Source organism: Argopecten irradians, chromosome 7 (genome assembly GCF_041381155.1).
Source record: "Argopecten irradians isolate NY chromosome 7, Ai_NY, whole genome shotgun sequence".
NCBI classification, from domain to species: domain Eukaryota; kingdom Metazoa; phylum Mollusca; class Bivalvia; order Pectinida; family Pectinidae; genus Argopecten; species Argopecten irradians.
In genome coordinates, this window is record NC_091140.1 from 18,363,375 (window position 1) to 18,388,317 (window position 24,943).

Genomic DNA, 24,943 nt, shown 5'->3' on the forward strand with positions numbered 1-24,943 from the left:
TTTGATTTAATGTTGTTTTATTATTGTTGGTTAGCCAAATGACTAGATACTTACTTTATATACCATCTACAGTATTCAGCAGCATGCAAGGCCTGAATAAAATTTGATTACAAAACGAAATATTAATTATGCTTCATATTTTATATATAAAAATAAAAAAAAAAAAAAAATGAACACATTCTCACTCACACAGATTATTTAATTTTGAAGAGCTTCAGAGTAATCTCCCATAGAAGGAATTTTTATTACTTATTTGTTCTTTGATTCAACTAAATGTTGAAAAATGTACGAACAGAAAATGGGACAAGAAAACTAGACAAAAGACCGGCCATGCCTTATTTATTTATAAACTGTTTAAAATACATAGCACTGCATTGTGCACCAACAATTTTAGTCTTATCTTAATTCCCCACATTTGAGAAAAGAAAAAAACCCATCGACTTTTCATTCCAGATCTAGTATACAAGATATTTTCAAACATGAAATAAACGACAACTTATAAAACAGATAATTGCACATATATCATAGACATTTCATTCACCATACTTACTGCTGATCGTATCGAATTATGAAATAAACACGACACATATTATGTAGTTGTTTCTTCAATAACCTTAAAAACAAACAGAAGCAGGGCATCTATTTCAAATGTAAAAAAGATCCATTTCATTTGGCAACGCTGTTAACATAAAAACATCTATGACAAAAACTTAAGGCAGTTTGATGATTTTTTGTATGAAACTGTCGTATGAACACCGATAAAAAGACAATACCCACATGCATAACTACATACATAAATGATTGAGGTCTAACTCGTTACTAACCACGGTAAGCATAAGGACTATAGGATGTTAAAAGAAGGTGTATGCATAAATACATATTAGTAAAAGATACAGTATAATGTAGATACACATGTAACTCAAAAGAGGGGTATTTTGTGCTAGTTACAACACAACCTGGGACTCCATTAATTAGCTGTATTCATCAAAATAAATTTAATACTGGAAAAGATCCTAACATACAGGTAGTGATGGGTAAAATCAAATTTTTTTTATAATCAATCAAATGGATTCTACAAGAAAATTAAGCATTTTCAACTCAAGAACTCATATGAGAAGTGTGAACACAATATGTCTCGTCCATAATTTGTTGCAAACCTAAAATGCTTTCAACTAAATGCATAGATACTCTGATAACCACTCCCACACTAAAGAAAACAAAGTTAATGACAACTAATGGCAGTGAATCAGTTTGACTGGCCAAGAAGATTTTTGTGACAATGAAAAACTATGGAATAAACATGATCACAATGATTATAATAAAAAATTACTTGATCATTTCTTGAAAAGAAAGGCTTTTTTTTTTAACTTAACACCATCATTTAACATCAGAGCAATAAACAAGATTTCTTTCAATCCAATAAAATTCATTTTGTAATAAAAAAAATTCAGCTGCTTATTTATGCTGAATTTTTTTCTGAAAAAAAAAATTGAATTTATAAAATATCCTGAAGAGTGAACTTAAGGAAGATCAGAGTATTGGTATAAAAACACAAGATACACATACTGTACCCAAACTTATTTTCTCAACAACTTAATTTTGCATTTCCTGTCTAATGACTTTTCACAGAGATTTAATTTTGTGATCTAGATATAAAAGGTTGTACTCTATCTATGTTTTAAACATTTTCCGTGGTGATCTATTTTCACGATTACTGATAGCCTGCGAAATACGCAAAATTTAATGGCACGCTAAAATAAGTCGGTTTACAGTAATCTGCAGGAGACTGGGCTTGTAGCACCTTACAAAAGCACAGAGTCTAATCCTAGAAATTTGGACCCACATTTATAGTAATGGCAATGATCCAATGATTATCTGATAATCAAATCCTTTTAAATAGAAACAGTGATACATTTTATATCTCTTCTTTTAAGTGATATCATATCAATTATCATCTCTCTGTTCATGTCACTGTGTTACAAGAGTTAGGTCCCCTTTGTGATTGTAAATTGCAAACATCAAGGACTGGTTCTGAATATAACCTTGTCTCTTTATTGCACATTGTGTTAACCAAAACATTGGCAAGACATTTGTTTGTTTTGGTCGGTTAACCAGCTTTTTTATCTCCAGATCTCTCCTGAAACATTTATATGGTTCTGTATTTTTTTTGTTGCTGACGAGGTTTACTTCTTTTTCTTTCCCAGAGTAGATTGCTGCTGCTGGAACTGCATTTTACGCTGTTGGTATTGGTTAATCTCATCGTCTAGTCTTTTCTTGCTGTCTTCAATCTTTTTCTTTTCTTCTGTGTGTTGTTTCTTAAGGGTATCAAACCTTTGATGCAGCTAAGATAGAGAAAAAATACACACCTGTATTTGAATACATGACATCTATATAATGTTTTAACAATTTTTTTTATACTTAAAAATATCTTTCAACAATATTTTCTTTAACTGAGTGACGAACAAATTATATTAAAGAAACATTTCAACAAGAGTTGAGAAATCATTCTTACATCTTTTTCTGCCTCCTTCAGTTCACTTTCCTTTTCCTTGACCCTAATCACAAAAGTCTGTTTCATTTCCTCCTCTTTCTTTTGTAGATCAGACTCGTGTTGGTGTCTCTTTAGCTCATAGGTCTCAGACAAACTGTAAAGTCAACAGTTATAACTCAAATAACATAGGCTATACCTAGGCTGATGTAATATTATACACGTCATAAGTCTCAGACAAACTGTAAATAAACAGTTATAACTCAAATAACATAGGCTATACCTAGACTGATGTAATATTATACACGTCATAAGTCTCAGACAAACTGTAAAGTCAATAGTTATACTCAAATAACATAGGCTATACCTAGGCTGATGTAATATTATACACGTCATAAGTCTCAGACAAACTGTAAATAAACAGTTATAACTAAAATAACATAGGCTATACCTAGACTGATGTAATATTATACACGTCATAAGTCTCAGACAAACTGTAAATAAACAGTTATAACTCAAATAACATAGGCTATACCTAGACTGATAAGTCTAGACAAACGTAAATTAATGGCTATACACGTCATAAGTCTCAGACAAACTGTAAATAAACAGTTATAACTCAAATAACATAGGCTATACCTAGACTGATGTAATATTATACACGTCATAAGTCTCAGACAAACTGTAAATAAACAGTTATAACTCAAATAACATAGGCTATACCTAACTGATGTAATATTATACACGTCATAAGTCTAGACTGATAAACAATTTATAATATATACCATAGACTGATGTAATATATACACATCATAAGTCTCAGACAAACTGTAAATAAACAGTTATAACTCAAATAACATAGGCTATACCTAGACTGATGTAATATTATACACGTCATAAGTCTCAAAAAACTGTAAATAAACAGTTATAGCTCAAATAACATAGGCTATACCTAGACTGATGTAATATTATACACGTCATAAGTCTCAGACAAACTGTAAATAAACAGTTATAACTAAAATAACATAGGCTATACCTAGACTGATGTAATATTATACACGTCATAAGTCTCAGACAAACTGTAAATAAACAGTTATAACTCAAATAACATAGGCTATACCTAGACTGATGTAATATTATACACGTCATAAGTCTCAGACAAACTGTAAATAAACAGTTATAACTCAAATAACATAGGCTATACCTAGACTGATGTAATATTATACACGTCATAAGTCTCAGACAAACTGTAAATAAACAGTTATAACTCAAATAACATAGGATATACCTAGACTGATGTAATATTATACACTCATAAGTCTCAGACAAACTGTAAATAAACAGTTATAACTCAAATAACATAGGCTATACCTAGACTGATGTAATATTATACACGTCATAAGTCTTCAGACAAACTGTAAATAAACAGTTATAACTCAAATAACATAGGCTATACCTAGACTGATGTAATATTATACAAGTCATAAGTCTCAGACAAACTGTAAATAAACAGTTATAACTAAAATAACATAGGCTATACCTAGACTGATGTGATATTATACACATCATAAGTCTCAGACAAACTGTAAAGTCAATAGTTATAACTCAAATAACATAGGCTATACCTAGACTGATGTAATATTATACACGTCATAAGTCTTAGACAAACTGTAAAGTCAATAGTTTATAACTCAAATAACATAGGCTATACCTAGACTGATGTAATATTATACACGTCATAAGTCTCAGACAAACTGTAAATAAACAGTTATAACTCAAATAACATAGGCTATACCTAGACTGATGTAATATTATACACGTCATAAGTCTCAGACAAACTGTAAATAAAACAGTTATAACTCAAATAACATAGGCTATACCTAGACTGATGTAATATTATACACATCATAAGTCTCAGACAAACTGTAAAGTCAATAGTTATACCTCAAATAACATAGGCTATACCTAGACTGATGTGATATTATACACATCATAAGTCTCAGACAAACTGTAAAGTCAATAGTTATACCTCAAATAATGTAGGATATACCTAGACTGATGTAATATTATACACGTCATAAGTCTCAGACAAACTGTAAAGTAAACAGTTATAACTAAAATAACATAGGCTTATACCTAGACTGATGTAATATTATACACGTCATAAGTCTCAGACAAACTGTAAATAAACAGTTATAACTCAAATAACATAGGCTATACCTAGACTGATGTAGTATTATACACGTCATAAGTCTCAGACAAACTGTAAAATAAACAGTTTATAACTCAAAATTATACCGTCACTCACATAGGCTATACCTAGGCGACTGATTTTAATATCCTATACACGCTATAAATAAGTCTCAGACAAACTGTAAAAAAACAATTATAACTCAAATAACATAGGCTATACCTAGACTGATGTAATATTATACACGTCATAAGTCTCAGACAAACTGTAAATAAACAGTTATAACTCAAATAACATAGGCTATACCTAGACTGATGTAATATTATACACGTCATAAGTCTCAGACAAACTGTAAATAAACAGTTATAACTCAAATAAACATAGGCTATACCTAGACTGATGTAATATTATACACGTCATAAGTCTCAGACAAACTGTAAATAAACAGTTATAACTCAAATAACATAGGCTATACCTAGACTGATGTAATATTATACACGTCATAAGTCTCAGACAAACTGTAAATAAACAGTTATATAACTCAAATAACATAGGCTATACCTAGACTGATGTAATATTATACACGTCATAAGTCTCAGACAAACTGTAAATAAACAGTTATAACTCATATAACATAGGCTATACCTAGACTGATGTAATATTATACACATCATAAGTCTCAGACAAACTGTAAATAAACAGTTATAAGCTCAAATAACATAGGCTATACCTAGACTGATGTAATATTATACACGTCATAAGTCTCAGACAAACTGTAAATAAACAGTTATAACTCAAATAACATATAGGCTATACCTAGACTAGATGTAATATTATACACGTCATAAGTCTCAGACAAACTGTAAATAAACAGTTATATACCTCAAATAACATAGGCTATACCCTAGGCTAGACTGATGTAATATTATACACGTCATAAGTCTCAGACAAACTGTAAATAAACAGTTATAACTCAAATAACATAGGCTATACCTAGACTGATGTAATATTATACACGTCATAAGTCTCAGACAAACTGTAAATAAACAGTTATAACTCAAATAACATAGGCTATACCTAGACTGGCTGTGTAATATTATACACGTACATAAAGTCTCAGAACAAACTGTAAATAAACAGTTTATAACTCAAATAACATAGGCTATACCTAGACTGATGTAATATTATACACGTCATAAGTCTCAGACAAACTGTAAATAAACAGTTATAACTCAAATCATAGGCTAAAGTGATGTAAATATAATACTAGTCTTATAGTCTCAGATGTAACTGTTATTAAAGTTTACACGTCATAAGATCTCAGACAAACTTGTAAAGTCACGTCATATGTTAATAAACAGTTATAACTCAAATACATATACCTTGACTGATGTAGTATAATTTATACACGTCAATAAGTCCTCAGACAAACTGTAAGATCAACAGTTTATACCCTCAACAAATAATGTATGGATATACCTAGGCAAGTTGTAAGTATTATACACGTCAAAAGTCTTCAGACAAACTGTAAATAAACAGTTATACCTCAAATAATTGTACGGCTATAATAGACCTGATCGTAATATTATACCGACAAAAGTCTCAAGACAAAACTGTAAATAAACAGTATATGCTCAAAATAACATAGGCTATACCTAGACTGATGTAATATTAATACACGTCATAAGTCTCAGTTCACAAACTGTTAAATAAACAGTTATAGGCTTGTGTAGTTTTATACAACGTCAAATAACATAAGGCAAGTTAACCTAGACTAGGCTATGTAATATTATACAACTCATAAGTCTCAGACAAACTTTAAATAAACATTTTATAACTCAACAATAACATATGCCTAAACCAAGACTGATGTAAAATTATACACGTCATAAGTCTCAGACAAATGTTGTAAAGTCAGTTATAACCTCAAATATACTATAGGCTATACCTAGACTGATATGTATTATAAACACGTCATAAGTCTCCAGACAAACTGTAAATAAACAGTTTATAACTCAAAAAACATAGGCTATACCTAGACTGATGTAATATTATACACGTCATAAGTCTCAGACAAACTGTAAATAAACAGTTTATAACTCAAATAACATAGGCTTTACCTAGTACTGATGTAATATATATACACGTCATAAGTCTCAGACAAACTGTAAATAAAACAGTTATAACTCAATATAAACATAGGCTATACCTAGACTGATGTGAATATTATATACACAGTCATAAGTCTCAGACAAAACTGTAAAAAATACAGTTATAACTCAAATAATGTAGCTATACCTAGACATGATGTAATATTATACACGTCAATAAGTCTGCATGACAAAACAGAAAAACTAAACAGTTATAGCTCATAATTAATGTAGGCTATACCTAGGGACTGATGTAATATTATACTACGTCATCAAGTCTAAGACAAACTGTAAAGTACAATATGTATAGACTCAAATAATGTAGGATAAACCTAGGCTAAACTGATGTAATATTTATACACGTCATAAGTCTCAGACAAACATGTGAAAGTCAATAGTTAATACATTTTAACCTCAAAATAATGGGTAGGATATACACTAGGATAGTGTAGTATTATACACGTCATACAGTCTCAGATCAAACTGTAAAGTCAATGTTATACCTCAAATAATGTAGGATATACCTAGACTAGTGTAGTATTATACACGTCATAAGTCTCAGACCCACAAACTGTAAATAAACAAGGTTATAACTCAAATAACTTAGGCTATACCTAGATTGATGTATATATTATACACATCATAAGTCTCAGACAAACTGTATATAATCAGTTATAACTCAAATAACATAGGCTATACACCTAGGGACATGATGTCAAACTGAATATAAATAACTGTTATTGCTCATAAAGCTTATCACCTTAGTCAGGACCAATACTGTAATCATAAATAACAGTTATAACTCATATAAACATAGGTAATATACACGTCTAGGGACTGATGTTTTATAACTCAAATAACATATGCTATACTAGACTTGACGTAATATTAATCATAAGTCTCAGAACAATCTGTAATATAAACAGTTATACCTCAAATAACTTTGGCTATTACCTAGGCTTGTGTAGGATATTATAAACAGTCTTATTCGCAGAACAATCTGTTAAATAAAAAACAGTTATAACTCAAATTACATAAGGGCTATACATAGACGCTAGTATAGTATTTACACGTCATAAGTACTCTGACAAACTGTAAAGTCAAATAGTATTCCTCAAATAACAATAGGCGTATAACTAGGCTAGTAATGTAGTATTAATCACACGTCATAAAGTCATCAGACAAACTGTAAATAATAACTGTTATTCCTCATAATAACATAGGCTATACCTTGGCTAGTATAGTTTTATACAACGTCATAAGTCTCAGACAAACTGTAAATAAACAGTCTATAGCTCAAATAAACATAGGCATACTTTCCTAGTTTGATGTATGATTATTACAATCTAACGTCTCAGACAAACTGTAAAGTCAACAGTTTTATACTCAAAAAAAATAATGTAGGCTATACCAGGATACGATTGTAGTATTATTACACCGTCATAAGTCTCAGACAAACTGTAAATTCAACAGTTATAATCTCAAATAATGTTAGGCCTATTACCTAGGCTAAGTGTAGTTTTATACACAATCATATGTCTCAGTCAAACTGTAAAGTCAATAGTTATACCTCAAATTACATAGGAGATACCTTGGCTAGTTTAGTATTATACACGTCATAAAGTCTCAGGACAAACTGCTAAATAAACAGTTATAAACTCAATTAACATTAGGCTATACATAGACTGAGGATGCTGTAATATTTATACACGTAATTAAGTCTCAGAACAAACTGTAAATAAACAGTTATAACTCAAATAACATTGTAGGCTTCTACCCTAGACTGATGTAATCATTATACCACGTCATATGTCTCAGACAAACTCGTAAATAAACAAGTTACTAGCTCAAATAATGTAGGCTATACCTAGACTGATGTAATATTATACACGTCTTAAGTCTCAGAAAACTGTAAATGAACAGTTATAACTCAAATAATGTAGGCTATACAATAGGAATGATGTAATATTATACACGTTCATAAGTTCAGACAAATGTAAAGTCAATAGTTATACCTCAATATAATGTAGGATATACCTAAGGCTAGTGTAGTATTATACACGTCATAAGTCTCGACAACTGTAAAGTCCAATAGTTATACCTCAAATAAATGTAGGATATACCTAGGCTAGTGTAGTATTCATACACGTCATAAGTCTCAGACAAACTGTAAATATCAACAGTTATAACTCAAATAACATGCTATACCTAGACCATGTAATTAAGATATACACGTCACAATAAGTCTCAGACAAAATGTAAATAAACAGTTATAGCTCAAATAACTTTAGGCTATAAATACGGCTGAGTAATAATTACACAGTCATAGTCTCAGACAAACTGTTAAATAAACTGTTATAACTCAAATAACATAGGCTATACCTAGACCTGATGTAATATTATACACGTCATAAGTCTCAGACAAACTGTCAACAGTTCATGCAAATTTTGCCAAGTTATACACTCAAATAATGTAGGCATAACATAGGCCCTAGACTGAGTGTAATATTATACACGTCCATAAGTCTCAGACAAACTGTAAATAAACAGTACCTAGTAGCTCAAATAACAACTTTGTAGGTTATACTCAAATAACACTTCACCTAGACTGATGTTATATTATACAAAGTCATAAGTCTGACAAACTGTAATAGGCTGTGTTTCAAGATGGCGACACATCATTGGTCATAATGTAATATTCTCACGTAACTCAGACTTTTGTTACTATGTCAGGATAAATAAATAATATACACTATAGGCTATACCTAGACTGATGTAATATATACACGTCATTCTCAGAAAACTGTAAATTTATAAACTCAAATAACATAGGCTATACCTACCTAAATATTATACACGTCATAAGTCTCAGAAACTGAAGTGTAAATAGTTTTCAAGATGGCGGCTGTGGCTTCAAATAATGGCCATCTTTGATTTCGGATCGACTGTAAAGTAATAGTTATAAAATAATGTAGGATAACCTAGGCTAGTTTGTCGGATATTATACCATGTCAGGATCATCAAAATAACATAGGCTATACCAGACTGATGTAATATTATACACGTCATAAGTCAAGTTATAACAGCAAATAACATAGGCACTACCTAGTAGTCATAAGTGAGAAAAAGTTCAAAATGTTTTTCTTACCTAGCTGTGTAATATTATACACGTCATCTCAGTGATTTCGTTAATCAAATAATGAAATAATGTAACAAAATACTTTGTGGACTATGTCAGGATCATTTCATGCAAGTTTCAGCCAAATAAAGTCCAACCAAATTTACAAACTTGAGAATTTAAACAGAAGTTCAAAAATATCACAATAACAATTTTCAAGATACAGGCTGTGGCGGCCTGATGTTGGATTTCGGATCGACATCGAAAAATAACAACACTTTGTCGGAACCATGTCAAATCATTTCATGCAAGTTTTGCCAAATCATCGCACTAGTAGAACTTGAGAAGAAGTTCAAAATGTGTTTTCAAGATGGCGACTGTGGCGGCCATCTTGGATCTCAGGCCCAAAAGTGACATATGACAGAATCTATTTCTGATATTTTGGTCTTTTTCTAAATGAGTAAATTAGAAGTTTCCAAAATCATGTTCTGCTTCAGTTCCAAAGCTTTGAAAGCTTCAGTGATGAAACTCCCAAAAGGAAAAGTTCTTTTTTTTTTTTTTAAACAAAATATGACAAAATACTTTCTTATCTTTTACTTCTATCCGAAGGTAAGTTAAAGTCTACCTCGAGTGATAAGACACGTTCTTCTGTAACAAGATCTTACATTCATAGTTTTGTTGGTCTCTGCTACTGTCTCGTCGTCAGTGGGAAACTGGTAAATCTGGACACCATTGGTCATCAGCTCCGACATGATCTGTAATAGAGTACTTTATATTACCAACTTTCATTAACAATACCAACATTTGCTAGGCAACAAGATTTATATAACATATCACATCAAAAACCAAAATGGCAACATCAATTAAAGCTTTTAAGCAGTAAAACAATCATTTTTATTGCAGAATAAAATCAGTTGGAGGTTTTGATAAAACAGTATATTCAACCTTGACCCTGACTGACCTTGGCCTTGAACTTTTGGAGTTCAGCCTTGGTAATGGTGTCAGCCTTTGCAATGACTGGGATTATGTTGACCTTGCTGTCTAGTTTCTTCATGGTTACAAGGTCAAGGGCTTTTAATCTGAAAAATAAACAAAAATTAACTGTTACCAGACATTACTAGAAAGCAATTTGGGAATTTCTGTTGTTGATTGATTTACAACATGAAATACGATGGTCTCAACTCAAATTCTAAGTGTATACAAGCAAACCTTTTGTTTGTACATGTAACATAAGTATGTTGGATGTCAGGTGATACAGTTATGATACATGTACTTCGTTTCACCTAACTTATCATGTTTCAATGCATGCCTTGTTAACTGTGATACTTAGTCACCTGTCTAAACACACCAAAGTTTGGTTCCATCAGACACTACCACAATGTAGGTCAACACCGTTATCACTAACCTCTGGGGACCGACGGAATCACTGCATTATAAGCCTAGTTCATTATCCACATATTAATTACAAATACCTTATAGGAACATTGACAGAGAATGAAGATTACTATACATACCGTACCAGTAACCATGAATTTGTTGTACCTTGTGTTTATTATGAACATTCTGTACTGTATATCCTACCTAGACTTGCATTGACTTCTATTGGGCTAGACAAGAGTTATCTCTCTTCAGATATCCATTAGGCAAAAGGAAAAGCAATATTTATAGCTTGTTTTGTTATGTTATTGAGGTAAAATTCAGTTAACATTTAATAAGGAAAGAGAGACCTGCTGTGTGAGGACAATTGTTTTAAAGGCTATAGGACATAAATCCTCATGCTTCTACACATGATCTGGTTTGAATGGGGCATTATGGGATGGCTATAAGTGACAATATATAAATTCCCCATCCATTATATTACCGTGTAGGTAAGCCAGTTTACTTACGAGTGACCAGTGGGAGCGACAAAGTACAGACAGGCGTGGATTCTTGTGTCATGGTAGGTGTGAAGGGAACGTTTGATCTTCAGCTCTTCTTGGAGGAACGCCTCAAACTGGTTATCAATGTAGTCAACAATGGGCTTCCAACTGGAACAGAAATGACTCAGTTATGTAACAGTCAGTATCATAGGTTAAGGAGCAAAGGAAAGCTGGAGTACCTAGAGAAAAAACCATCAGCTATTTGTCAGTACTTGCCCACTGTGGGTATTGAATTCACAACCCATGGGTGGAGAGCCAATGGTATACTTTAATCACTTATCAAATGTGCCCTGTTCAGTTCCAACAGAGTCATGATATGATTTTTTTTAAATTTTTTTTTATTTTAATTTTTATTTCGGGTCAGATGACCTAAAAATCCAACACAATTTTACAACTGAAGTAAAAATTTTCAAAATATGTACAATATATTTTTTTTTTTTGTACACCTTTCCTATGTAGGATACAAACCTATCTTCCTTGTTGATTTGGTCCCCGAAGCCCACACTGTCCACTACTGTCAGCTTCAGCCTCACACTGCTCTCCTGTAGCTCTGTAAGTAAATGTTAAAGTAGTCATTAACAGATTAGCACAGCTATCCTCTGGGATACCACAGTACATTACATTATTCAATCTAGCACAGCTATCCTCTGGGATACCACAGTACATTAAATTATTCTATCTAGCACAGCTATCCTCTGGGATACAACAGTACATTACATTATTCTATCTAGCACAGCTATCCTCTGGGATACCATAGTACATTATTTTATCATCCATGTAGTCATTAGGTTTGGAAATTTAGTGATACTACAACAAGGTGTGTAAATTTCAAAAGTGCTTCTCTGATCTAGTATTTCATTTTTGCAAAGCACACACTTATCTTCCCTTAACAAATATGACGCCATTAGGTTATGGACAAAAATTCCATATTTTCTTGGGAATATGTGTAAAGTTAAGCTCCCACACTTAACATAACAGCCACTACAGATATTAACACAAACCTAACATAACAGCCACTACAGATATTAACACAAACCTGGAATACCAGAAATCTTTTGGACGCAGTGCAATGAATTCCAACACTGTGTAAACTTCATATATCAGAAAGAAAAGTCTATGAGCAACATATGACAGTTCATATATAATTATATAAAATAAAGCTATATTTAGTCTTACCATAGGTGCTGGCCTTTAGTTTGACCCCTGGAAGATCATGCCTGCTCTGTGTTGAGTCAAAATGAGTGTTAAACAGTGTATCCATCATGGTAGATTTTCCAATGCCAGTCTCACCTATAGTAAATAGATATATGTATGTTTATCATGCATCACTGATTTGTGTCTTGTTAAATTAAACATTTGTAGAACTTATTTCGAAATGAAATAAGAATCATGAATGTCATTACCATCCACATGCATATACTCTAAGGATAATTTCAAAATGAGTGACATGGTTTCAATGCCACATACATCAATTGTTGATTAAATCACAAGGATTAACAATACTTAAGGAAATTATCAATGCACTCATGTTTCTGGGGACACTACAGAATAACTTTGTCTGTACTGTTGTGTTTTTTTTTATTTATATTGCCTTGGATGTCATACAATGGCCATTTATGTCTCATAGTATGAGCTAGCCACCAGCTACATTTTTGAGACTAAAATTAACATAACAATATTATACTAACTATCACATGACATAAAATCAATACATTCCCACAGGAGCAGATAACTCTTATATGTAAATACAGACTAGTAAGTTTTAGATCACGTACCGAGACAGAGGATGTTGAAACAGAATCCTTGGCTGACCGATTTGTTGACCAGTTGGTCAGGTAAACTGTCAAATCCAACATGGCCGTTCAGGGTCAAGGTTCGGCTGCCAGATCCCACACTAGGGGGCTTTGGGGGCTACAAACATAAAACAATCCTCAATTAGATTTGTTTTATTCATTATATTCATTATGTTTTGAATTATCATTATGTGCTGAAATTGATGCATGCATGCTATGCATCACAAAAGACCGATGAGCATAATTCATCTTCCTATTATATATATATATACATTACACATGCATATTGAATCTCGCGATTACAGTACGTTTGTAAATAAACTTAATTATATGTCAGTCAGACAGAAAATGAAATCAATTTGAAAACAAATATATGTACCATACAAATTATCATTAGATCATATGCATTCTGTCATTTTACAGATTAATTAAATTGATGATTGTTTTTATTGGGTTTAAATACATTCAGTATGATACACATCACATTTTCATAGTTTCTATCACTGTTCTAAGTCACAAATTAATTAAAAATTACAAAAAGAAATGAGATAACTCAGAAAGTAACTACGAAAAAAATCACATGTATATAATTATACCCTATGGTAACTACATGTATGTAAATCTATCTATACCGATAGTTAACTTTTACAGACATGTACATATACAACTTAAAAGTTGTATCTTACGAAAAATGTATGTTACTTCTAACCACCTATACATTGCTAGTTGTTATTTGATTACTCAGGAAAGCACTTAATGTTTCTCTTATTAATTATATCCGTCAAAGCAAATGAAACATAAGAACATCACAAATATCTTTGAAGAGTTATAACTGATATTAGTGTGCGAGACTTCAAGGAAGTGTAATTTGACAATCATAAGTTGTAAATGTCAAGCTGCCAGTTCCATACAGATCAAGATGATGTAAGTAGTGGTTTTTTAATGCAAAATTTGAGGGCCAAATTGCAAATTGTGATTTTTTTCCCCATTCAAGCTTTCAAAAGCTAGTTAGTAGTAGTAGATTGAAAATTATCAAAACATTTTGGACAATTTATGAAGTCTTGCACTAAGTCAGTAAAGGCTTTTAAATGTCAAAGAATTTGCCTCAAAACTTTATAAAGCTACATTAGAAATAAATATTTCTATGATAAAAGTTATTTATTATGATTATTTTCCCCAACTTTGTTGCAACTTTTCCCAAATCCAGAGCCAGTATATATGTGCATCATACCCTACATTGTTCTCAAAACAGAGAAAAAAAGCCCTGTGATTGACTGGATGCATGATCGACTCTTTTGGTGGACTCAGAAAACAAGCTAATATATATAGGCCTACATGTATGATAGAAATCCAGACTATACATACATGTGTACATATCACTTTAAATTTATATACATACATGCTGGTATGTTTATATGTTTATTATATGTTTATAATATAACGAGGTATGTATAGATATGCTTACAAATATGTAATAAATGTATCTGCATAAACTAAATATGTAATAAATGTATCTGCATAAACTAAATATACAGGAATGCCATAGGTAATCAACATCATTCAGTTCAATCCAACAGCTGTTACCCTCAAAATTTGTCATTAATATATCAACATAACATTAACTAGGATTTATATAAACCCAATTACTATAATGATACTAGTTATTTAGACAGAGATGATTTATAAAACCCAATTACTATAATGATACTAGCTATTTAGACAGAGATGATTTATATAAACCCAATTACTATAATGATACTAGCTATTTAGACAGAGATGATTTATATAAACCCAATTACTATAATGATACTAGCTATTTAGACAGAGATGATTTATATAAACCCAATTACTATAATGATACTAGCTATTTAGACAGAGATGATTTATATAAACCCAATTACTATAATGATACTAGCTATTTAGACAGAGATGATTTATATAAACCCAATTACTATAATGATACTAGCTATTTAGACAGAGATGATTTATATAAGCCCAATTACTATAATGATACTAGCTATTTAGACAGAGATGATTTATATAAACCCAATTACTATAATGATACTAGCTATTTAGACAGAGATGATTTATATAAACCCAATTACTATAATGATACTAGCTATATAGACAGAGATGATTTATATATAAACCCAATTACTATAAAGATACTAGCTATTTAGACAGAGATGATTTATATAAGCCCAATTACTATAATGATACTAGCTATTTAGACAGAGATGATTTATATAAACCCATTTCTATAATGATACTAGCTATTTAGACAGAGATGATTTATATAAACCCAATTACTATAATGATACTAGCTATTTAGACAGAGATGATTTATATAAGCCCAATTACTATAATGATACTAGCTATTTAGACAGAGATGATTTATATAAACCCAATTACTATAATGATACTAGCTATTTAGACAGAGATGATTTATATAAACCCAATTACTATAATGATACTAGCTATTTAGACAGAGATGATTTATATAAACCCATATTACTATAATGATACTAGCTATTTAGACAGAGATGATTTATATAAACCCAATTACTATAATGATACTAGCTATTTAGACAGAGATGATTTATATAAACCCAATTACTATAATGATACTAGCTATTTAGACAGAGATGATTTATATAACCCAATTACTATAATGATACTAGCTATTTAGACAGAGATGATTTATATAAGCCCAATTACTATAATGATACTAGCTATTTAGACAGAGATGATTTATATAAACCCAATTACTATAATGATACTAGCTATTTAGACAGAGATGATTTATATAAACCCAATTACTATAATGATACTAGCTATTTAGACAGAGATGATTTATATAAACCCAATTACTATAATGATACTAGCTATTTAGACAGAGATGATTTATATAAACCCAATTACTATAATGATACTAGCTATTTAGACAGAGATGATTTATATAAGCCCAATTACTATAATGATACTAGCTATTTAGACAGAGATGATTTATATAAACCCAATTACTATAATGATACTAGCTATTTAGACAGAGATGATTTATATAAACCCAATTACTATAATGATACTAGCTATTTAGACAGAGATGATTTTGTATAAGCCCAATTACTATAATGATACTAGCTATTTAGACAGAGATGATTTATATAAACCCAATTACTATAATGATACTAGCTATTTAGACAGAGATGATTTATATAAACCCAATTACTATAATGATACTAGCTATTTAGACAGAGATGATTTATATAAACCCAATTACTATAATGATACTAGCTATTTAGACAGAGATGATTTATATAAACCCAATTACTATAATGATACTAGCTATTTAGACAGAGATGATTTATATAAACCCAATTACTATAATGATACTAGCTATTTAGACAGAGATGATATTTATATAAACCCAATTACTATAATGATACTAGCTATTTAGACAGAGATGATTTATATAAACCCAATTACTATAATGATACTAGCTATTTAGACAGAGATGATTTATATAAACCCAATTACTATAATGATACTAGCTATTTAGACAGAGATGATTTATATAAACCCAATTACTATAATGATACTAGCTATTTAGACAGAGATGATTTATATAACCCAATTACTATAATGATACTAGCTATTTAGACAGAGATGATTTATATAAACCCAATTACTATAATGATACTAGCTATTTAGACAGAGATGATTTATATAACCCAATTACTATAATGATACTAGCTATTTAGACAGAGATGATTTATATAAACCCAATTACTATAATGATACTAGCTATTTAGACAGAGATGATTTATATAAGCCCAATTACTATAATGATACTAGCTATTTAGACAGAGATGATTTATATAAAACCCAATTACTATAATGATACTAGCTATATAGACAGAGATGATTTATATAAACCCAATTACTATAATGATACTAGCTATTTAGACAGAGATGATTTATATAAACCCAATTACTATAATGATACTAGCTATTTAGACAGAGATGATTTATATAAACCCAATTACTAACAATGATACTAGCTATTTAGACAGAGATGATTTATATAAACCCAATTACTATAATGATACTAGCTATTTAGACAGAGATGATTTATATAACCCAAACAATATACTACTATAGATGATACTACAAGCTATAGCTATTTAGACAGAGATGATTTATATAAACCCAATTACTACAATGATACTAGCTATTTATACAGAGATGATTTATATAACCCATATTACTACAATGATACTAGCTATTTAGACAGAGATGATAATGATACTAGCTATTTAGACAGAGATGATTATACAATTATATACAATGATACTAGCTATTTAGACAGAGATGATTTTATATAAGCCCAATTACTATAATGATACTAGCTATTTATACAGAGATGATTTATATAAACCCATATTACTATAATGATACTAGCTATTTAGACAGAATGATTTATTATAAACCATATTACTATAATGATACTAGCTATTATACAGAGATGATTTATATAAACCAATTACTATAATGATACTAGCTATTTAGACAGAGATGATTTCTATAAACCATATTACTATAATGATACTAGCTATTTAGAACAGAGATGATTTATATAAACCCAATTACTATAATGATACTAGCTATTTAGACAGAGATGATTTATATAAACCAATTACTATAATGATACTAGCTATTTAGACAGAGATGATTTATATAAACCCAATTACTATAATGATACTAGCTATTTAGACAGAGATGATTTATATAAACCCAATTTACTATAATGATACTAGCTATTTAGACAGAGATGATTTTATATAAGCCCAATGTACTATAATGATACTAGCTATTAGACAGACAGAGATGATTTATATAAGCCCAATTACTATAATGATACTAGCTATTTAGACAGAGATGATTTATATAAGCCCAATTACTATAATGATACTAGCTATTTAGACAGAGATGATTTATATAAACCCAATTACTATAATGATACTAGCTATTTAGACAGAGATGATTTATATAAGCCCAATTACTATAATGATACTAGCTATTTAGACAGAGATGATTTATATAAACCCAATTACTATAATGATACTAGCTATTTAGACAGAGATGATTTATATAAACCCAATTACTATAATGATACTAGCTATTTAGACAGAAATGATTTATATAACCCAATTACTATAATGATACTAGCTATTTAGACAGAGATGATTTATATAAACCCAATTACTGTAATGATACTAGCTATTTAGACAGAGATGATTTATATAAACCCATATTACTATAATGATACTAGCTATTTAGACAGAGATGATTTATATAAACCCAATTACTATAATGATACTAGCTATTATAGACAGAGATGATTTCTATAAACCATATTACTATAATGATACTAGCTATTTAGACAGAGATGATTTATATAAACCCAATTACTATAATGATACTAGCTATTTAGACAGAGATGATTTATATAAACCCAGTTACTATAATGATACTAGCTATTTAGACAGAGATGATTTATATAACCCAATTACTATAATGATACTAGCTATTTAGACAGAGATGATTTATATAAACCCAATTACTATAATGATACTAGCTATTTAGACAGAGATGATTTATATAAACCATATTACTATAATGATACTAGCTATTTAGACAGAGATGATTTATATAATTATATCCATAATTACTAGCTAATAAAGGACAGAGATTATCCTGGTTATAGCTATATGATACTAGATTTAGACAGAGATGATTTATATAAAAACCCAATTACTATAATGATACTAGCTATTTTAGAGATGAATTTTATATAAACCCAATTACTACAAGATACTAGCTATTTAGACAGATATGATTTATATAAACCCAATTACTATAATGATTATACTAGCTATTTAGACAGAGATGATATATAAGACAGGAAATGTAAGCCCAATTACTAAAATGATACTAGCTATTTAGACAGAGATGATTTATATAAACCCAATTACTACAATGATACAAAGCTATTATGACAGAGATGATATATAAACCCATTCCTATAAATGATACTAGCTTATTTATACATGAGAATGATTTAATTAACACCCATATATCTTGCCCCCACATAAGAATATCTAATGAAACTAGCTATGATATAGACAAGATGAATTTATATAAACCAATTACTACAATGATACTAGCTAATTTAAACAGAGATGATTTAATTATAAACCATAAATACTACAATGTATACTAGCTATTTAGACACGAGATGATTTATATATAATCCAGTTACTCATAATGATACTAGCTATTTATACAGAGTATGATTAATATAAACCCAATTACAACAATGTGATACTGAGCTATTAAGACAGAGAATTAATTATATAAACCCAATTACTATAATGATACTAGCTATTTAGACAGAGGATGATTTAAAAATAAACCCAATTACTATAAATGATACTAGCTATTTAGACAGAGATCAGATATAAAATTTATATAATGAACTCTGTTCCCCTTCCCCCCCGATTTAGGATGTTTATGGCAAAATTACTATAATGATACTATGCAAAACTCTAGGACAAGTAGCGATTTAAAGGATTTACCTCTATTTCCCCTATTGGGCCCCGCCCCTCCTGCCCCCTTCAAATTCATTGTATAAAGACTCAGCCAAATTTTTACAAGTTTAATCCCCTTCCCCCAAGGATGTTTGTGGCCAAATCCAGAGAACCCCTTTTTCTAGCATTTGCACAAAGTCCAGTCTATTTTTGACATGATCAATTTATATAATAATTTTTTAATAGTGTTATTTACAATTGGGCAACTAATCAAATATGAACACCGGGGGACCAGAGTTTCAAGATTTCAACAAGACCGTTACCTTTTCTTATTGGAGTGACAAGGATCCATGTCCAAATTTGATTACATTATATGAACAGATCTGTGACCATATTTAGTGGCAGTAGTAGCGTATTTAAAAAACAAAAGCTATGTATTTACCCTTTTCCATTATTTTTTTGGGGTCGACCAGAGCCAATGTGAAGTTAGCATTTGGCTGCAGCCTGACTAAACAGACTTCAAATTTCACAAAGTAGCTTTAAACCATATTTACAATGTATAAACAGTAGTAACCCCTAATGGAACATAGCCAAATTTATACAAACTACATATATACCCAAGGTGCAAATTCCATGGTTATGAAGTAATCTAAAAGGATTTAATTTTATTTCCCCTATTGGTTTTCCACCCTATTCATTGTTAATAAGTAACCAAAAAAAAAACCTTTTTTATACATTTATTTCATTTTCCCCCTTCCCCAAGGATTGTATATGGGCCAAAATTTGGTTAGGCTCTATGTTACATTCCATTCAGAACTCTATGACTAGTAGTGATTTAAAGGATTTACCTCTATTTCCCCTATTGGGCCCCGCCCCTCCTGCCCCGGGGGACCAGAGCCAAAATTTATACATTTCTGTTCCCCTTCCCAAAGGGATGTTTGTGGCCAAATTTGGTTACATTCCATTCAGAACTCTATGACTAGTAGTGATTTAAAGGATTTACCTCTATTTCCCCTATTGGGCCCCGCCCCTCCTGCCCTGGGGGACCAGAGCCAAAAATTTATACAAGTTCTGTTCCCCTTCCCCCAAGGATGTTTGTGGGCAAATTTGGTTACATTCCATTCAGAACTCTAGGACAAGTAGCGATTTATAGGATTTACCTCTATTTCCCCTATTGGGCCCCGCCCCTCCTGCCCCCCCGGAGGTCAGAGCCAAAATTTATACAAGTTCTGTTCCCCTTCCCCCAAGGATGTTTGTGGCCAAATTTGGTTACATTCCATTCAGAACTCTATGACTAGTAGCGATTTAAAGGATTTACCTCTATTTCCCCTATTGGGCCCCACCCCTCCTGCCCCTGGGGGATCAGAGCCAAAATTTATAACAAGTTCTGTTCCCCCTCCCCCATGGATGTTTGTGGCCAAATTTGGTTACATTCCATGCAGAACTCTAGGACAAGTAGCGATTTATAGGATTTACCTCTATTTCCCCTATTGGGCCCCGCCCCTCCTGCCCCCGGGGGGTCAGTGCCAAAATTTATACAAGTTCTGTTCCCCCTCCCCCAAGGATGTTTGTGGCCAAATTTGGTTACATTTCATATAGAACTCTAGGACAAGTAGCGATTTATAGGATTTACCTCTATTTCCCCTATTGGGCCCCGCCCCTCCTGCCCCCGGGGGGTCAGTGCCAAAATTTATACAAGTTCTGTTCCCCCTCCCCCAAGGATGTTTGTGGCCAAATTTGGTTACAATCCATGCAGAACTCTATGACTAGTAGTGATTTAAAGGAAATGTTGACGGACGGACGGACGGACGACGGACGGACGGACGGACGACGGACGCCGCGCCATGACATAAGCTCACCGGCCCTTCGGGCCAGGTGAGCTAACAATGAAATCCAAGATGGCGGCAGTGCCAACATCTTGTTGACCTATCAGTTACAAAATGCAATATGCACAACTAGGGCCCTAGGGGAACCTACATATAGAATTTGAGAGAGATCCCTTCAGTACTTTTTAAGAAATAGCAGTAACAAACTTTAACTATCAAAATCCAAGATGGTCACCTGTCGGCCATCTTGTTGACCGATCGGTCCCAAAATGCAATATGCACAACTAGGGTCCTAGGGGAACCTACATATGAAATTTGTGAGAGATCCCTTCAGTCCTTTCTGAGAAATAGTGGTAACAAACTTTAACTATCGAAATCCAAGATGGCCGCCTGTCTTGTTGACCGATCGGTTCCAAAATGCAATATGCACAACCAGGATCCTAGGGGAACCTGCATATGAAATTTGAGAAAGATCCCTTCAGTACTTTTTGAGAAATAGCGGTAACAAATTTTGACTATCAAAATCAGAGATGGCTTCCTGGTGGACATCTTGTTGACTGATCGGTCCCAAAATGCAATATGCACAACTAGGGTCCTAGGGGAACCTACATATGAAATTTGAAAAAGATCCCTTTAGCACTTTTTGAGAAACAGCGGTAACAAGAATTGTTAACGGACGGACGGACGGACAGAAGGACGGACTGACGGACGTTGTTTCTATGTGTAAACACTTGGCAAAGATGTCCTAAGTTGCCCAATGCAATAAATTTATAGCTGATCAGATATCTGTAAAGCATCAATTTGATTTGAAACAGTATTTTATTAGTGTCTGCAAAGACAAATCGTCACAATCTGGCACAAAAATTGTATGAAATTAGTTGATTTTTTTTCAGCAAAAAACGTGGGGGCGCCCTTATTAGAGGAGGCGCTTTTAATAATAAGAATAGGAATTAGATACAATAAAATCTGATGCTGTTATTTTCTTTTTTATTTATATCCATAATTGTCTATAAATACATGACAAGTAGATCACATTTATTGCAATACATGAATCCTTTTCTTTGGAGTTTGAATTTGATATAAATAAGATCAAAACAAACAAAACTGATATAAATCTATAAAACCTGACATTGCAATGCCAGAGTTAAATGACTTGATATATTTGTGGACATTTAGATATTTATTTTTATATAGCTTCAGCATCTCCGTCTGATAGAATATACTCATCATGCAGTGTATATAATAGTGACTTAAGAATCTAATTAACATATGCATGCCTAAACAAAGTAAGTCACATAAAACTCATAACAGTAATATAGTGTAGTTATCTTTATTTCAAATAATTTTGTTAATTTCCATTTAGCATGCACTATTATAGATGATCATCAAAAGAGTACTGAAAAGAAAAAGAAGGGAGATAACTCCAGTATATAATGAATCCTGATCAGGCTACAATCTGATACCATTCACATTAATGTTCCATTCTCCGCTTAATATTGCAGACAATTTAATGATCAGTAAACTCAAAGACTTGACAAAGAGAATCCTCCAGAAAATACACTTTCAGGTAGTTAAACAGCTGAATACCTCAATCTTGTTACTGTCCATGTGTTCACCATGACTAAGATCGGGTTGTGGATCTTTTTTCTGATCAAGTAATTTCTGGTCATGATCTTGTGATTTCTGATCATGTGATTTTTTATCTTGATCATTTGGCTTGCCATGATCTGTTTTCTCTTCACCTGATGTACTCTTAGTCTTGCAAACAAAATTACACAGCAAACTTTAATTAGCATCAACATGATTAAAAAATGATGTTTACAATATTCAATGTTAACGTTCTGTTCCATATTCGTCTCATAAATTCACATGCATGTGGACATGCAGAAGCTGACTTAATCTATTTGATGAACTGAGAAACCTTTAAACACGAATACTTTAACAAGAAATAGAGTCATTATTTCAATTTTTTTTAGATATATGTAAGATGTAGATTAATGGTGGAAATTGGTGTAGCCTTTTATTGTCAGAAGAACATATCTGTAATTTAATTAGGGTCCCAGTTTGGCTCTGTGATTTGTCGCTCCTCCTAACGTTACAAGTCCTTGATAAAAATAAACTTTAACTACACTTATGAAAGCTTAAAGTAATATAATGTCATTAAGCACATGATTTTGTATATTGTTCAAAGGATATGTTACTAGTTTAGTATTTTATTATTTTCAAAGTGCCAAATATATCTCTTAAATAGTTTAACAGACTCTACGGTGGTAACATTCAAGTTATGTGTAACACAATCTACACTTGGCCATTTGGTGTGACAGCTCGTCTGTCTAAAATCATTTAGCCCCGCCCATTTCCAGTTTATGAATGAATGATTCATCCCGATCGTGTATATTCATACAGACTGTTGCAGGCTCTAAAATAATGTTAGAAATATATTATTTATGCTTATTGATTAATTATGAAAGGAAATCGCATGCGATTCACTCATTTGTATTAAACCATAGACTTGGTTGGGTACCGGAACAAAGTTGAAAAAATATCTCGGTTCAATCACCCGTCAAAGTGAGAACTACCATTGTTCATTTCAAACCAACCCAGATAACATTCACTAAAACAGACTTAGAAAATATGGTGCAATGAAACACTTTTCATAAATACTTACTCGCTGTACTTCTGCTGTCGACATATCCGAGCTCTTTCCGTCAGGAAAATACTTTAAATTCCTACCCTTCTTGACTTTCCAGTGTTCGGAACCGGAAACAAGTCGGACCGGGCGAAATATTGCAATGTTTTATTTACCTCTGTAAAATATAAAAACCATATTTTATTACCATGAATATTTTTTAAAATGACACTGACATA

At 31.6% G+C, this 24,943-nt stretch overlaps 1 protein-coding gene across 1 annotated transcript; it reads right to left on the reverse strand.

Moving 5' to 3' along the window:
* On the reverse strand, positions 1-24,863 carry LOC138327058 (septin-11-like). Its single transcript, XM_069273047.1, has 10 exons — positions 24,744-24,863; positions 23,663-23,833; positions 13,642-13,777; positions 13,043-13,156; positions 12,335-12,416; positions 11,834-11,974; positions 10,909-11,026; positions 10,573-10,702; positions 2,513-2,652; positions 1-2,342 (listed from the first exon to the last, which is right to left on the reverse strand). The coding sequence occupies exons 1-10, from the start codon at positions 24,765-24,767 to the stop codon at positions 2,184-2,186; spliced, it is 1,215 nt and encodes a 404-aa protein (XP_069129148.1). The 5' UTR covers positions 24,768-24,863; the 3' UTR covers positions 1-2,183.
* Positions 24,864-24,943: the final 80 nt, after the last annotated feature.